At 41.7% G+C, this 16458-nt stretch overlaps 1 protein-coding gene across 6 annotated transcripts in view; it reads left to right on the top strand.

The window, feature by feature from the left end:
• cobl (cordon-bleu WH2 repeat protein) overlaps positions 1-16458 on the top strand; it is a 73322-nt gene that overhangs the window by 40524 nt on the left and 16340 nt on the right. For all 6 annotated transcript variants that reach the window (XM_029115686.2, XM_029115689.2, XM_020041284.3 and 3 more), the window contains 2 exons: positions 3355-3534; positions 15450-16047. In XM_029115686.2, coding sequence (XP_028971519.2) covers positions 3355-3534; positions 15450-16047 — 778 coding nt within the window. The remainder of the gene's footprint in view (positions 1-3354; positions 3535-15449; positions 16048-16458) is intronic.

The raw sequence follows: 16458 nt of genomic DNA, 5'->3' as shown, positions 1-16458 counted from the left end.
GCGGCCAACAGACCATCCAGGCTTGGGACTAGAATGTTTGCAAATAAATACTGTGCAGAGCTGACCGATGCGGTATGCATAGTGACCCATGCCATCTGTTCCTAAAATGAACTGTTGGCTGTGTGTACGTTTGGAGTCAAGAAGATGTGATAGATCGAAGAGGGTAGGAAAGTCAAGTTGAACAGGAGATAGGTGTCGTAAAGATGATTGATGTTGGCTTAGTTGATCTAGGCTCTGATCTTAGAGGTGAAGAGCAGCAAATATATTGCAGGATTATACTGCTTAAGCTAGCTTGTTGGTACATAGATTTTTTTCCCTGTTTGCTTTACAGCACAGTTCAGTAGCTCTCTCTGCATTTTCAAGCGTATGCCGCATGTGTCTTCCTTAATGCCACACTGACTCTGCTTTGTAGCGTAGCTTAGTCTAGTCAGGAGTTTCAGAAACCAATTGAACTGCTAAGAAAGTTTACACCCGGTCCACCTGGCCCTCCAGGTCAAATGTTAAAAATTATAAGAACATTCATACAATTTGAGCCCACGTCAGATATCCTCCAATGCCTTCTCTGAGACTTTGCCTGCTCTAGGCCCAACCTAACTACAAGACCCTCCCACAAATGTGTCAATTTATCTTCTGCATTGTGAGAAGTGATTGGTTCATATATTACTTCACTTAACTAGAAATTAGTTGGTAGTTGTGTAAAATGCTCTGTCAATGATTTTGATTTGGCCTGTTTTCCTTACTTTCTTGATTATTTTCTTTCAGAGCACGGTGCACAGAGATGGACATTTTCAGACAGCCTGGACCCAGATCTCTTTGTGCTGTTTTGCCAACTATTAGGACCAGTTGGTGTGACAATAATACCATACTAGTTGGAAAGGCAGCATAAACAGATCTGGCACCAGGCTACGTTTCTGCTGCTTAGGACACCGTTCGGTCCTTCTTTGATCGTGACCTCAGCTCAGGAGCAATCCTGACAGACAGACAGTGTGTTTGGAAGGTGGTGTAGCTGCAGAACAGTAATGAGGCAGACTGCAGTTGTCACAACTTTCACAAGGCATCCTGGTTCACCAGGGATCTGAGACATGCACCATTCAGACTACACTGTAGGGCCTTGTAGAAAACCCAACCCAAAGCTTGGCAGTGGCTTCATTTAACACTGCAGTAACTGGGGCATGATGAGGATATTCTGACATGCTGTATTCTGTCCTAGCATGGGCCCATGTCAGCCTTTTTAGTCTGCACTAAAAGGGCAACACATTTTCTGCCTAGTGCAAATGTTGTGCACAGTTTAGGGAATAAAGTCTCACATTGCATTACATCTCGAATAACAGGCATACCCTTGTGAAGAATTACCATTCTGTTTATCCTGGACTATGGGAGAATATTTTACAGGCTTGCTACTAAAAGGTTCATCTGTTACTTACAGTTGTGCTTATAAGTTTGCATACCCTGGCAGAAATTGTGACATTTTGGCATTGATTTTGAAAATATGACTGATCATGCAAAAAACAGTCTTTTATTTAAAGATGGTGATCATATGAAGCCATTTATTATCACATAGTTGTTTTGGCTCCTTTTTAAATCATAATGATAACAGAAATCAACCAAATGGCCCAGATCAAAAGTTTACATACCCTTGAATGTTTGGCCTGTTAAAGACACACAAGGTGACACACACAGGTGAAAATGGCAATTATAGGTTTGTATGCCACACGTGTGCCTTTTTAAAGTGCAATTAGTGTCTGTGTATAAATAGTCAATGAGTTTCTTAGCTCTAATGTGGATGCACTGAGCAGGCTAGATACTGAGCCATGGGGAGCAGAAAAAAAACTGTCTAAAGACCTGCATAATAAGGTAATGGAACTTTATAAAGATGGAAAAGGATATAAAAAGAAATCTAAAGCCTTTCAAATGCCAGTCAGTACTGTTCAATCACTTATTAAGAAGTGGAACATTTGGGGATCGGTTGATACCAGGCCAAGGTCAGGTAGACCAAGAAAGATTTCAGCCAAAACTGCCAGAAGAATTGTTTGGGATACGAAGAACCCACAGGTAACCTCAGGAGAAATACAAGCTGCTCTGGAAAAATAGGTTGTGGCTGTTTCAAAGAGCACAATACAACGATACTTGAACGAAAATGAGCTGCATGGTCGAGTTGCCAGAAAGAAGCCTTTACTGTGCCAATGCTACAAAAAACATGGCAACAACAGAATACCATCCCCACTGTGAAGCATGGTGGTGGCTCACTAATGTTTTAGGGGTGTGTGAGCTCTAAAGGCACAGGGAATCATATGAAAATCGATGGCAAGATGAATGCAGCATGTTATCAGAAAATACTGGCAGACAATTTGCATTCTTCTGCATGAAAGCTGAGCATGGGATGCTCTTGGACTTTCCAGCATGACAATGACCCTAAGCACAAGGCCAAGTTGACCCTCCAGTGGTTACAGCTGAAAAAGGTGAAGGTTCTGGAGTGGCCATCAGTCTCCTGACCTTAATATCATCGAGCCACTCTGGGGAGATCTCAAACGAGCGGTTTATGCAAGACGACCAAAGACTGTGCATCACCTGGAGGCATGGCATGGGCAGCTATACCACCTGCAAGAATTCTGGGCCTCATAAACAACAACTATAACAACTATAAACAAAAGACTGCACGCTGTCATTGATGCTAAAGGGGGCAATACACAGTATTAAGAACTAAGGGTATGCTGACTTTTGAACAGGGGTTAGTAAAAAAAATTCTTTGTTGCCATGTTTTGTTTCATGATTGTGCCATTCTGTTATGACCTACAGCTGAATGTGTATCCCATAAGAAATAAAAAACATCAGTGAGCAGGCAAAACATGTCTTCTTTACAAATGGTTTATAGATTACCAATTCTCCAAGGATATGCAAACCTTTGAGCACAACTGTATATGTAATTTACCACATCTGCTTTTTCACCAGCACATACTTCAACCTTAATCCCATTGAAAACCTGTGCTTTAGATCGATGTGAGTAGTCCAATATTGCTGACAGAGAAAGTCAAAGATATGCTTCTGTTCTGAGCAAGATCCATTCCAAGGAATTCTCACAAAGTTATAGGAAATAGCTCAGTGATGATATCTTTGAAACTGGAGGAGCAAAAAGTACGACAGCTATGAACGTTGCCATTAATCTTGACACTACAAGTTTCTTTCTTCATAAATCTAAAGTTTCAGAAATGTCTGTTCTGTGTTTATGGTTGTGGGTATGGGTACTCCCAAGTCTGTGGGTTTTGCTTGCATAGTTACGTGTGTGTTCTCACATCCCTTTGTATTTCTTTTAATTATACGTGGCGCATTAAGCCTTGTTTCTCTCGCCTCCTTCAGGGACAGTCTACGGGGTCCATGGTGCCCAGTGTGGATTCACGGCCCAGCACCCTAGGCCAGTCTCAGTCTGTCATGAACATCTCCAGGATGTCCCCCAGGATGGAGCCTAAGAAGAAACGGGCCCCCCCACCCCCGACCCCCACACCTTGCCAGGACCACTACATGGTGAAGGCCTGCCATGTGAGAGAGCAACACACACGCTTTTCTGGCCGCCGTGACCTGTGTTTGGATCCACTGTACTATAGCAACATAAAAGACATCTCCAGTAATCTACTTGTGTGGATCTAACAGCTAGTGTTGTGGAATTATCTTCTCATGGCAATGTGGTGGGAAATGTACTTCGTTGTTCAATATTATGTTGGTCCTAGTGGGCTTTCACCCTCCCAGCTGAAGATAGAAGCGTTTTGTTTGGAAATGCTTGTTGTGTTCATAGGGGCGGTTACTAAAACATTGGTTAATCAGAGAAATAGTCTGTATCCAAAATGTCATGCTATTGCCTATAGTGTGCTACTTTTGACTGAGGCCCATAGTGCTCTGGTTAAAACTAGTATCAGGTGCCATTTGGACACAGCCCTAGACTCTAAAAAGAAGCACAAGATGTCCACACAAACACCTGACTCACAGAATTCTTTGCACAACTCATGGTGTTTTTTTCCAGTCAGGAATGAATTTGTGTTTAAATGTTGTGGCTCCCAGTTTTCCCTTGTCCGTCCCTTGTTTGTTATGAGACACTGTTCAGAAAAGCTTAAGACATCCTTTTCAGTCCGCTTATCCACAGATAAGTGACACTAGCTGTGTTGTTGCGTTAGCACGGATGAGGCAAAGCAATGTGTTTATAAGACGTCTGACTGCATGTTGAGACACATGACACTGAGGGAGATTGGGCCTGTTGTAACCTTAGACAAATACAGATGAAGTCAGATGAGGACAGAGTGCCTTAAAAGGATGGGATGACTGACCTCAGGTCTGTGTTCCATGGGCCTGAGCTACTGGTATGGCTATTAATTGACAATAATCTGTGCCTCTGGGATATGTCCCTCTGCTATTCTCAGTACAGTATCAGAACTGTAAATGTTTTGTTTAAAATCAAACTAATTTTGTTTGATTTCAATCTATGAAATTCAGAAGCTTAGTTGTAACCTTCTATATGGAAAGATATTGCGCTTTTTTGGGAAGTCATTTTATACGAGTGACTGATGCTATCTAACAAATACACACATAAACAGTACTAGTCAAAAGTTTGAACACACCCATTCAAGTTTGAGTTTTTGCTTCAAAATAACAACATTGTCTCCTGTACCTCAAATTAAATGAAATCAAACTGGGGGTATAGTCAGTATAGTGGAAAAGGGGCCCCTGTGGAAAAGGGTTGGAAACCCTGGGCTGAGAGGTCATGTTTAGAATGTCTACCTTTTCAGCATGCCAAACAGGAAGCCTGTCATCCTGAGCTTTCCGCTTCAGTGTTCCTTAATAGGTTTGACACAGGCAGACAGGCACGCCTGTTTGGCATGCTGAAAAGGTAACATTAAGCTTACGCAACAATAGTATCTTGTGAAAGACATTTGGTGCTGCGATAGTAATGAAACAGAACAGTTTTGTGTGGCAAAAAGGTGAGGTGTCATATTTGCAAAGGCATACAGGGATGAAATCTGCTTCACAGGCTGTACTCAAAGTTCCCAACTGTATGCAGTCATAGCAAAGTAAAGTTGAGGGATAATGGACAAATGTACAGCACCACTGAAATTATTGGCCCAGTTGAAGAAAAAGCTGTTTTACTTCATTAATGATTCTGGGTAAATCAACACAAATTTTAAATGTATTCCATCATGTACCTCACTGATGAGGCAGCTTTAAGGAACTCATAAGACCTGAAAGGGGTAGGGTTAAAGACACTCTTCCACCAATGGCGTTTCCCAGTAAAATTTTTTAATGTAAATTGTAATTTAGTCTTAGCCCAGACAATCTAGTTCAGATTCCACCCATATTTACAAGTTGGTTTGGGAAAGTTTTGGCACCCTGTTAAAAGATGCTTCTCAGCTGTTGAGGGTTGTCATTTGTCTGATGGTTTCATCTGAATTCCATTCCAGAAGTCATTAATACATGGGCATGCACTCATACATGATGGCTAGCTACATTTCAGTTAGCTATATAAAATTATACAACAGCAAAAAAAAATCGTAGAAAAAACTCTCTTCTTTGTTGTCATTCTGCTACATCTGTCCGCTGCCTTCAAAACTGTGACCCATCAGATGGTCCTCTCCCCGCTCTCTAGGCTGTACGTCCTGGGATCCACACACTGTTGGATTGTATCCTACCTGGCAGGCTGCTCCTGTGTCTGGTCCACTCACCCTCACTACTAGTGTCCCCCAGGGCTCAGTCTTAGGCCCTGTTTTCTCATAACACCAAGTCACTCCATGTCATATCTTCACATGGTCTCCCCTATATGTGGATGACAGCTTCCCCTCTATGGCTTCAGGCTTTTTACCCCACATACCTAAACGGACTCTTCGTTCCGCCACCAATCAAAACTCTTCGCTCTCTCTCTTATCTCTTTAAAACTAGGATGGAGTCCCTGCCCTGAAAACATCTGAAACACCCTACCTTTTCAAATACAGTGGGGAGTATTTGATACAGTGCCGATTTTGCAGGTTTTCCTACTTACAAAGCATGTAGAGGTCTGTCATTTTTATCATAGGTACACTTCAACTGTGAGAGATAGAATAAAACAAAAATCCAGAAAATCACATTGTATGATTTTTTAATAATTAATTTGCATTTTATTGCATGACATAAGTATTTGATCACCTACAAACCAGAAAGAATTCCGGCTCTCACAGACCTGTTAGTTTTTCTTTAAGAAGCCCTCTTGTTCTCCACTAATTACCTGTATTAACTGCATCTGTTTGAATTCGTTACCTGTATAAAAAACACCTGTCCACACACTCAATCAAACAGACTCCGACCTCTCCACCATGGCCAAGACCAGAGAGCTGTGTAAGGACATCAGGGATAAAATTGTAGACCTGCACAAGGCTGGGATGGGCTACAGGACAATAGGCAAGCAGCTTGGTGAGAAGGCAACAACTGTTGGCACAATTATTGGAAAATGGAAGAAGTTCAAGATGACGGTCATCTTGAAGAGAGCTGGGATCACAGTTTCATAAAAAACATTAGTAACACACTACGCCGTCATGGATTAAAATCCTGCAGCGCACGCAAGGTCCCCCTGCGGTCTGATGAGACAAAAATTTAGCTTTTTGATCTAAACTCCACTCGCCGTGTTTGGAGGAAGAAGAAGGATGAGTACAACCCCAAGAACACCATCCCAACCGTGAAGCATGGAGGTGGAAACATCATTCTTTGGGGATCCTTTTCTGCAAAGGGGACAGGACAACTGCACCGTATTGAGGGGAGGATGGATGGGGCCATGTATCGCGAGATCTTGGCCAACAACCTCCTTCCCTCAGTAAGAGTATTGAAGATGGGTTGTGGCTTCCAGCATGACAACGACCCGAAACACACAGCCAGGGCAACTAAGGAGTGGCTCCGTAAGAAGCATCTCAAGATCCTGGAGTGGCCTAGGCAGTCTCCAGACCTGAACCCTATAGAAAATCTTTGGAGGGAGCTGAAAGTCTGTATTGCCCAGCGACAGCCCAGAAAACCTGAAGAATCTGGAGAAGGTCTGTATGGAGGAGTGGGCCAAAATCCTTGCTGCAGTGTGTGCAAACCTGGTCAAGAACTACAGGAAACATATGATCCCTGTAATTGCAAACAAAGGTATCTGTACCAAATATTAAGTTCTGCTTTTCTTATGTATCAGATACTTGTGTCATGCAATAAAATGCAAATTAATTACTTAAAAATCATACAATGTGATTTTTCTGGATTTTTGTTTTAGATTCCATCACTCACAGTTGAAGAGTACCTATGATATACAGGTGCTGGTAATAAAATTTGAATATCATCAAAAAGTAGATTTATTTCAGTAATTCCATTCAAAAAGTGAAACTTGTATATTATATTAATTCATTACACACAGGCTGATATATTTCAAATGTTTATTTCTTTTAATTGTGATAATTCCCAAATTCAGTATCTCCGAAAATATTAATATTACTTAAGACCAATACAACAAAAGGATTTTTTGAAATGTTGGTCAACTGAAAAGTATGAACATGAAAAGTATGAGCATGTACAGCACTCAATGCTTAGTTGGGGCTCCTTTTGCCTGAATTACTGCAGCAATGTGGCGTGGCATGGAGTCGATCAGTCTGTGGCACTGGTCAGGTGTTATGAGAGCCCAGGTTGCTCCGATAGTGGCCTTCAGCTCTTCTGCATTGTTGGGTCTGGCGTATCGCATCTTCCTCTTCACAATACCCCATAGATTTTCTATAGGGTTAAAGTCAGGCGAGTTTGCAGGCCAATTAAGAACAGGGATACCATGGTCCTTAAACCAGTTACTGGTAGCTTTGGCACTGTGTGCAGGTGCCAAGTCCTGTTGGAAAATGAAATCTCCATCTCCATAAAGTTGGTTAGCAGTGCTCTAAAACGTCCTGGTAGACGGCTGCGTTGACCTTGGACCTCAGAAAACACAGTGGATCAACACCAGCAGATGACATGGCACCCCAAACCATCACAGACTGCGGAAACTTTACACTGGACTTCAAGGAATGTGGATTCTGTGCCTCTCCTCATAAAACAGCAGCAGTCCAGTCCTTTTTGTCTTTAGCCCAGGCGAGACGCTTCTGACGCTGTGTCATGTTCAAGAGTGGCTTGACACAAGGAATGCGACAGCTGAAACCCATGTCTTGCATACGTCTGGGCGTGGTGGTTCTTGAAGCACTGACTCCAGCTGCAGTCCACTCTTTGTGAATCTCCCCCACATTTTTGAATGGGTTTTGTTTCACAATCCTCTCCAGGGTGCGGTTATCCCTATTGCTTATACACTTTTTTCTACCACATCTTTTCCTTCCCTTCACCTCTCTATTAATGTGCTTGGACACAGCTCTGTGAACAGCCAGCCTCTTTAGCTATGACCTTTTGTGTCTTGCCCTCCTTGTGCAAGGTGTCAATGGTCATCTTTTGGACAGCTGTCAAGTCAGCAGTCTTCCCCATGATTGTGTTGCCTACAGGACTAGACTGAGAGACCATTTAAAGGCCTTTGCAGGTGTTTTGGTTTAATTAGCTGATTAGAGTGTGGCACCAGATGTCTTCAATATTGAACCTTTTCACAATATTCTTTTGGTTTAACATTTGAAGAGTTAAGACTGTTAAGATTCATAACCATTCAGCAAGATTAAAATGTCAAACCATGGCGATTTAACAGATTGACAACCACATGATATAATTAAAAGGTGAAGCCATGCCATACATTTGCAGATGCAGTGGGGCCCAGTATATTAGGGGATTAGACAGGTTATAGGCCCATTAAAAGGGAAAAAACCAAGGCCAAAATATTAACAAACAATATGCACTGTTTAGTGACACTTAGAGAATTATGTTTCGTTTGTTTAGAAGATGAATAACACACATGAACTGCACCAACATTCTTTCTTAGGTCTGTTTTGTCCAATAGATAGCATTCTGAAATAAAACAGTGCTTATACAGTAAAAGTAAACAATTTACTTTTAGTGGAAATAAAAGACCAATGACACATCAATAAAAAAACAGATTTTAAAAATAGGAATTATTTTACTTAAACACTGGATCATCACTGCAAAACCCTTTCCACGTGTTGGTTTCTGGCATACCATAGTATGTGGGGCAAAGTTGAAGCAGGATGGATGACGGACGGAGATATGAACTGTGTGTGTGTGTGTGTGTGTATGCGCCTGCTTGCCTTCCTGCCACAATACTGGTGGGGACAAAAAAAATCCCTTCAAGGATAGTTAAACAACAAAAGTTAGACCCTGTGGAGAAATTTTGGCAATCCCCATGAGAAAAAAGCTTATTCTTCAGCTTAGGGTTTAGGTTTACATTAAGCATTACAAAAGGACTTTGAATGGGAATACATTTTTTGGTCCAAACAAAGATATTATAGCAAAGATATTATAACAAACGTACCGGAACGTGGTGATGGCTTCAACTCACAGATTGTAATCAGGCCTTTCTATATTAATATTACAAAATACTGTAGTATTGGAGTGTTAACATATCAGAGGACAGTTTGTACATACATTTTAAGCTAGTTGGAACTACACAACTTAGTACTTAGTTAAATAGCTATTTGCGAAGTCTGTTCATCAACAGCGACTGGCATCAGGAAATGTGTCAACACATTGAATGGGTCTGAGTGGATGGGAGAAAATCCAGCCTACCCTGGGGCTTTTCTTGAGGTTGAAGTTCTAGCAAATTTTGGTATTAAACCTTTGCAAACATTACCTTGCAATCTTGCAAAATATTGTTTTTATTTTGCTTTTTAATTATATCATAATTAATTATTAGCTCAAATCAAGAACTGTTGTTGGTCATTGTAGTAAATAAGAATGCAACTTACTTATTGAAATACAAAGTAATTAGCTAAAATATATTAGATACTATTCATTGAAAAAAAAAACATATAGAATTGTGCAAAGGTTTTAGGCAATCAGAGAAAATTGTGTAAAGCTATTTATATGGGCAATAACTACAGTATATATCATTATAACAAATGGAAATAGTATGAAGTCCTTATGTTGTCCAATCAGGTAATTGATATGTTAGAAGGTGTCTAGCCACCTCACAAGATATCAGTTAGCTACCATGAAAGTTTTGTAAGTTTTTTTCTCAGGAATTTCTGTGCCTCATTTTGACAGGAAAGATATAAGGGAGTTTAGCTGAAAGAGCAGTGGACCAGTTTCAATCTCACGCTGCAGTGCACATATGTGTTCAGGCGCTGATCCAGCCCACTGGACTATTGTCTTGATGTTTATTTGTACGTATTCTAATGTTATATAGTGTTTTTATGAACAAATGCACACTTACTGCCCAGAGAAATACATATAAATAATGTTGTCATTTGGCTTAAGACTTTTGTACAGTGCTGTTATGCCATTACACTCCAAATTGAGCTCAGATGCATCCTGTGTCATTAATTACCTTTGAGATTGGTCTATCTGTGGAAAATCCAGTTAATTGGACATGATTTAGAAAGACACACACCTGTTTATGTAAGGTCCTCCAATTCACAGCGCATGTGAGAGCAAAAACCAGGGCAAAGAACTCTCTGTGGACCTCCAAGGTAGAAGTGTGTCAAGGCATTGATCTGGGGAAAGTGATAAAATGTAGTTAAAGCATTGGAAGTTCCCACAGTGGGCTCCATCATTGTCAAATATTTAAAGTTTGGAACCACTAAGATTCTTTCTAGAGTATCCGGCCAAGAAGGGCCTTGGTCAGGGAGGTGACCCAGAATCCAATCGCAAAATACAGAGAGGTCCTTGAAGAAAAATTTATCCAGAGCCCACTGGACCTCAGACTATACCCAGACTGAGTTGGCTCCATCTGTTCCAAGAACTATCCAACAACAAAAAAATGTCATTTTTCTCTTCATCTCAACCCACCCGCATAGATTTAGTTTCATAAGCCAAACTGTTACCTTCAAAAAATCGATTAATGCCTCCAGACATAATTAACCTATCATATACTTAAATGTCCTGCATTCATTTCATTTTGGGGCCTGCTCTTTTCAGTCATTTGACATTACAATGCTATCTACAGTATGGTCATACATTAAAAAAGGATCACTCTTCCTAGTAGTAAAAAAAAGATCACGTGTTGATGTAGGCTGTGCATCCATGATCTTATTTATGAAAACCCTTCAGATGTATTCACGCGTGATAATATTTAATATTTTCTACTGTTCTACAAAAGTTATGTTGCTAGTTACTTTATATAAAATATTTCTGACCCAGAAAATAATAGTTTTGATCCACAGCCGACCGTGGGTTTAACACTAGAACCACTAAATGCCTAACACTAGAACCGCCAAATGCCTAACACTTAAAAACGCCAATTGGTGTTTGAGTTTGTAATTAAAATAACACTGCCATTTTGAAAGCTACACCCTCCTCCTTTCCTAAATAGGCCTACTGTATATTACATTGTTCCGTTGTCGGAATTATAAACTGACGAACAAAAAACGATTTAGAGACGATTTACCTGTTTTTTTTTACCCTGTTTTCCTACTTAATCCACCAACAGCCCACGCCACTTAGCCTTGGTACCCAAATGGTACCCAGGCACTAATCACCCCTCACTGAATGACGTCAATGGATGAATGTGTGAAACTCCCAGATGAATGAAAACGTAACTTAATTAGGCTATTATTGAAACATAATACAAATGATATAGGCTACTTACCACATGTGTTACTGTTTTTCAATAGGAGATTCCGCTTATTTTGTAGGGTAATTCATAAAATTTCTATCTAAAATTGTAATCTACATTATTTTAGGAGGGAAAGAGATACTAAATCGCCCACACATCCTATAGTCTCACTTTGAATTTTCTCTCCTTATTTTACTGAAGATTAATATTCTACAAATTTATTAGGCTAAATACTTTTCACAAAACTAAATTCCAATGATATCTTCTTTCAATCTTTTTCTAATAACTCCTCTCGGTTTTTTCGATAACTTACTCATGTCACCTACAGAAAGATCTTATATACCAATAAGACACTGAATGTCCTTGAGTGGCCGAGTCAAAGGCCTTGAACCCCATCGAACATCTTGGGGATACCTAATATCCAAAGGTTGTCCTCATCTTCTTGTTCTTCTTGTACTTGTACTGCTACAGGCTGCTGGCAGTTAGTCAGAGCTTATTCAGCGCTGCTGTCCCCCTCTATAGCTGTCCTGATGAAAGGCATCTGGGCAGTCCGTAGACCGTACTAAACTGCCCGTGTTCCCTCTGGACACACTTCCATGGTCCATTGCCTCCAATGGCAGCATGCGTTCACTCTTGGGGGCAAGATGCTCCTTGGTTGGCACATTGTTAGCAAGAGCTTTTGTGGAAATATTGGCAAGCATGTTTTGTTAGAAAACGCCTACAATAGGAAATGTTTGCTTTGGAAAACAAGTTAAAAAAAAAAAGTATAGATATCAAGTGTTTCACCCATAAAAACATCTACAGAATTTCAATGCAGTTCTATATCACTGTTCGCAGGATTGCCCAACAGGCTACCTAATGCTTTGATTCATACCTAAAATCCTGACTGATTCAAAGCAATCACGTTTCCTTTTATATCATGTCGATGGCCAGGTGCGGGTGCATCGCGTACCTGGAGAATACATGGCACCAGGATGCACTATGGGAAAGAGGCAAACCGGTGTAGGCAGTGTGATGCTTTGGGCAATGTTCTGCTGGGAAACCTTGGGTCCTGCCATTCATGTGGATGTTACTTTGAAACGTACCACCTACCTGAGAATTGTTGCAGACCATGTGCACCTTTTCATGACAACGGTATCCTCTGATGGCATTGGCGTCTTTCAGCAGGATAATGCGCACTGCCACAATGCAAAAATGGTTCAGGAATGGTTTGAGGAACACAGCAACGAGTTCAAGGTGTTGACTTGGCCTCCAAATTCCCCAGATCTCAATCCAATCGAGCATCTGTGGGATGTGCTAGACAAACAGGCCCAATCCAAGGAGGCCCCACCTCACAGCTTACAGGACTTAAAGGATCTGCTGCTAACGTCTTGGTGCCAGATACCACAGCACACCTTCAGAGGTCTAGAGGAGTCAATGCCTCGACAGGTCAGGGCTGTTTTGGCGGCAAAAGTGGGACCTACACAATATTGGGCAGGTGGTCATAATGTTATGGCTGATTGCTGTATATTCCTTACTGTCACAAACAGGATGCCATATGACTGAATGGGATAAATATACATATCTGATCAGGCGACCCATTATGTTTTTATTCCATCTGCCCATTGCATATTTTGCCTGAATGGTTTCAAGTTAGTGAATTGCATTATAGAATAAGAATAAATAGAAATACAGTGGGTATTGTCTGTTTCTGCCATAAAGATAGAGTGCTCTTGATGACTACTTCAATTGGAGAATGCCCTTAATGTTGCTGCTCATGCATTGTTTTTTTTCCCAGAGCTGCTTCTCTGTCTAGTGCCGTTGCCGGCAATAATCAGACGTCTTAATTTAGTGTAGTCTAGGACGGTCTCAAATCTTTCAGTGCCAGGGCCTGGCAAATGATGGGCTTTTTTCCGTTTTGGAACACATGTCATGTGCTATGTTAGTGGATAGTTCTATGGTATGGATAATGCTATGTTATGGGTAGTGCCATGTTATGGGAAGTGCTATGTTAGTGGATAGTGCTATGTCATGGGTAGTGCTATGTTAGGAGGCAGTGCTATGTTAGCGGGCAATGCTATGTTGGGGGCAGTGCTATGTTATGGGTAGTGCCATGTTATGGGTAGTGCTATGTTAGGGGGCAGTGCTATGTTAGTGGATCGTTCTATGTTATGGACAGTGCTATGTTATGGGTAGTGCTATGTTAGGGGGCAGTGCTATGTTAGGGGGCAGTGCAATGTTAGTGGATAGTTCTATGTTATGGATAGTGCTATGTTATGGGTAGTGCTATGTTAGGGGCCAGTGCTATGTTAGGGGGCAGTGCTATGTTAGTGGATAGTTCTATGTTATGGATAGTGCTATGTTATGGGTAGTGCTATGTTATGGGTAGTGCTATGTTAGGGGGCAGTGCTATGTTAGGGGGCAGTGCTATGTTATGGGTAGTGCTATGTTAGCAGTAGTGCTTTGTTAGGAGGTTGTGCAATGGTAGGAGCTAGTGCTGTGTTAGGGGCTAGGGTTATGTTAGGGTGAGTGCTAATTTAATGCTAATGCTATGTTAGTGGTTAGTGCTATGTTATGAGTTGTGCTTATGTTAGAGGAAGTGCTATGTTAGGGGCAGTACTATGTTAGTGGATAGGGCTATGTTATGGATAGTGCAATGTTATGGGCAATACTATGTTAGTGGATAGTGCTATGTTATGGATAGTGCAATGTTATGGGCAATACTATGTTAGTGGATAGTGCTATGCTAGGGGGTTGTGCAATGGTAGGGGCTAGTGCTATGTTATGGTAGTGCTATGTTAGCAGTAGTGCTTTGTTAGGGGGTTGTGCAATGGTAGGAGCTAGTGCTGTGTTATGAACAAATGAGATAAAAGATAGGATACTAGATGAGATTAGTCTGGGTAGGGTCTGAGTGAGTAGGGTTGGAGGATCAAGAAAAACAAAAGGAGACAAAGTAGTGATCAGAGGCATTGAAGGGGGATGCAGTGAGATTAGTCAACAAACTTGTGAAGATTTGGTCAAGCTCATTCCCTGCATTGAGAGTGTGAGGGGGCTGGGAAAGGGTGAGGTCAAAAGAGGAAAGGAGTCGAAAGAAAGAGGTGAAAAGACCTCAGCCTTGTTGACAGCATATTGACAGTTCCAATTCTGCCGGAGACCAGGAATTCCACATTGGTTGCGCGGGCAGGAGACAAGATTAGAAAGGTTGCAGCCGCAGGGTGGGGAGAGTCTGTTAAAACCGGGAGAGGAGCGAACAGAGTTTAAAAAAGATACGCAATTAGCAAAGCTACAAATATGCGGAAATAATAATAATAATAATAGTTAGCTTAAATGGGTGTGACATGGAGCATTTTTTTAAGATCTCAGATCTGTCTTTGGGCATGTTTACATGTTGCTACATTTTCCGAGGCATATCAAAGAAGACTTGCGATGCTAGAGGCCAACAGGTATGCTTTGTCCATTTATACATGCTTGAGGTTGACGCGTGTCATTATGGCCGACAGCCAGGCATTGCCGTACTGCACCCACTGATCAAAACATTTTGCGGCCAAGGCTGGAGTTTAACACTACTTGATAGCAGAGGTGAAACGAGTCCTTCTCCAAATACAAGCACTGATAACCACATCAATGTCAAATTGCCTGAAAACTAGCTGACCTGTGAACTTTAAGAAGTTAGACAATACTTTAAGAAGATAGACAATACTTAAAGTAACGAGCAAAATTCAGTACCACAATAGTGATCGTGTAATAAGGGTGTTTTATCATGGCTAGGAAGTTGGCACCAGTCAAATAACTTTCTCTCTTTCTCTCTCAGGTGGCTCCTGATTCAGAAATTACACTGAGGAAGAGGAAAGCCCCTGCACCCCCTCCTACCCCAGTTCCTAGCACCCCGAAACCTCCCAGTCCCTTCCAGTCTGCTCCCTCTCCAGTCCCCAGCTCTCCTAGCCCCAGCCTGCCTACTGAGGAGGATTCTGGCTCTGAGATGAGCCACAGTCTCGAGGATTCAGAGCCCACCGGCTCTGTCTACAGTGGCAGCAGCAGCAGTAGTATGGTCGCCGCTGACACGTCTGTCGCTGATACTTCAATGGTTGATTCTGACTCTGCGTTCTGCAGGGCTTATGCCTCTAAGCCTAGCCCAGACTCAGGCCCCAGAAGCATTACCGGAATGGCTAAATCCTCCCGAGACTCCACCTCCTTCAAAGTTGACCCCACTCCCAGTAACAAGACAGATATGAAAACCCTTGCCCCTGACTCTGCCTGCAGCAACACGGTTTACTCTGTCCCTGGCAGTAGTGCTGTCAAGGCCACGCCCACTCCAGAATCCTCCTGCAGCACCACACCAAAGGAGACCAGAGAGTCGTCTCTCAACCTGAAAGTAGACGAGACAGAGAACAACAGACACAGCGCCATGGGTCAGTATCATAAGTACTCATCTGCTGGTAGTTAATGTAAAAGGGCAGAGTCTAAAAATAATTTCTGTCTTTCTAGCTTTACCTTTTAAGAGCCCTATTATTGAGACAGTGATATTATTAGTGAACCCGCCAAACCCAGCAGCTATTCTTAAAATGGTACACTGAGAAAATTGTACATGAAACGTGACCAACTATATGTTTTAAACCAGGGCTGCCCAACCCTGTTCCTGGAGATCTACTGTCTTGTACGTTTCTGTTTTCTGTCCAACTCTGGGCAGCCCTGCTTTAAACATTAATGTTGGTCATATATAAATTAACAATTATCAAACATTCTGAGTATTTAGAAGCCGTATTTACTTGCTCTTAAAAGGACCCGGCTGGTATCCAGAAAAGACTACCAGCAATTGGAAT

This window comes from Esox lucius, chromosome 20 (assembly GCF_011004845.1).
Source record: "Esox lucius isolate fEsoLuc1 chromosome 20, fEsoLuc1.pri, whole genome shotgun sequence".
NCBI classification, from domain to species: domain Eukaryota; kingdom Metazoa; phylum Chordata; class Actinopteri; order Esociformes; family Esocidae; genus Esox; species Esox lucius.
Note: the sequence above shows the minus strand (reverse complement) of the source record. Positions and strands in the feature narration are given on the sequence as shown.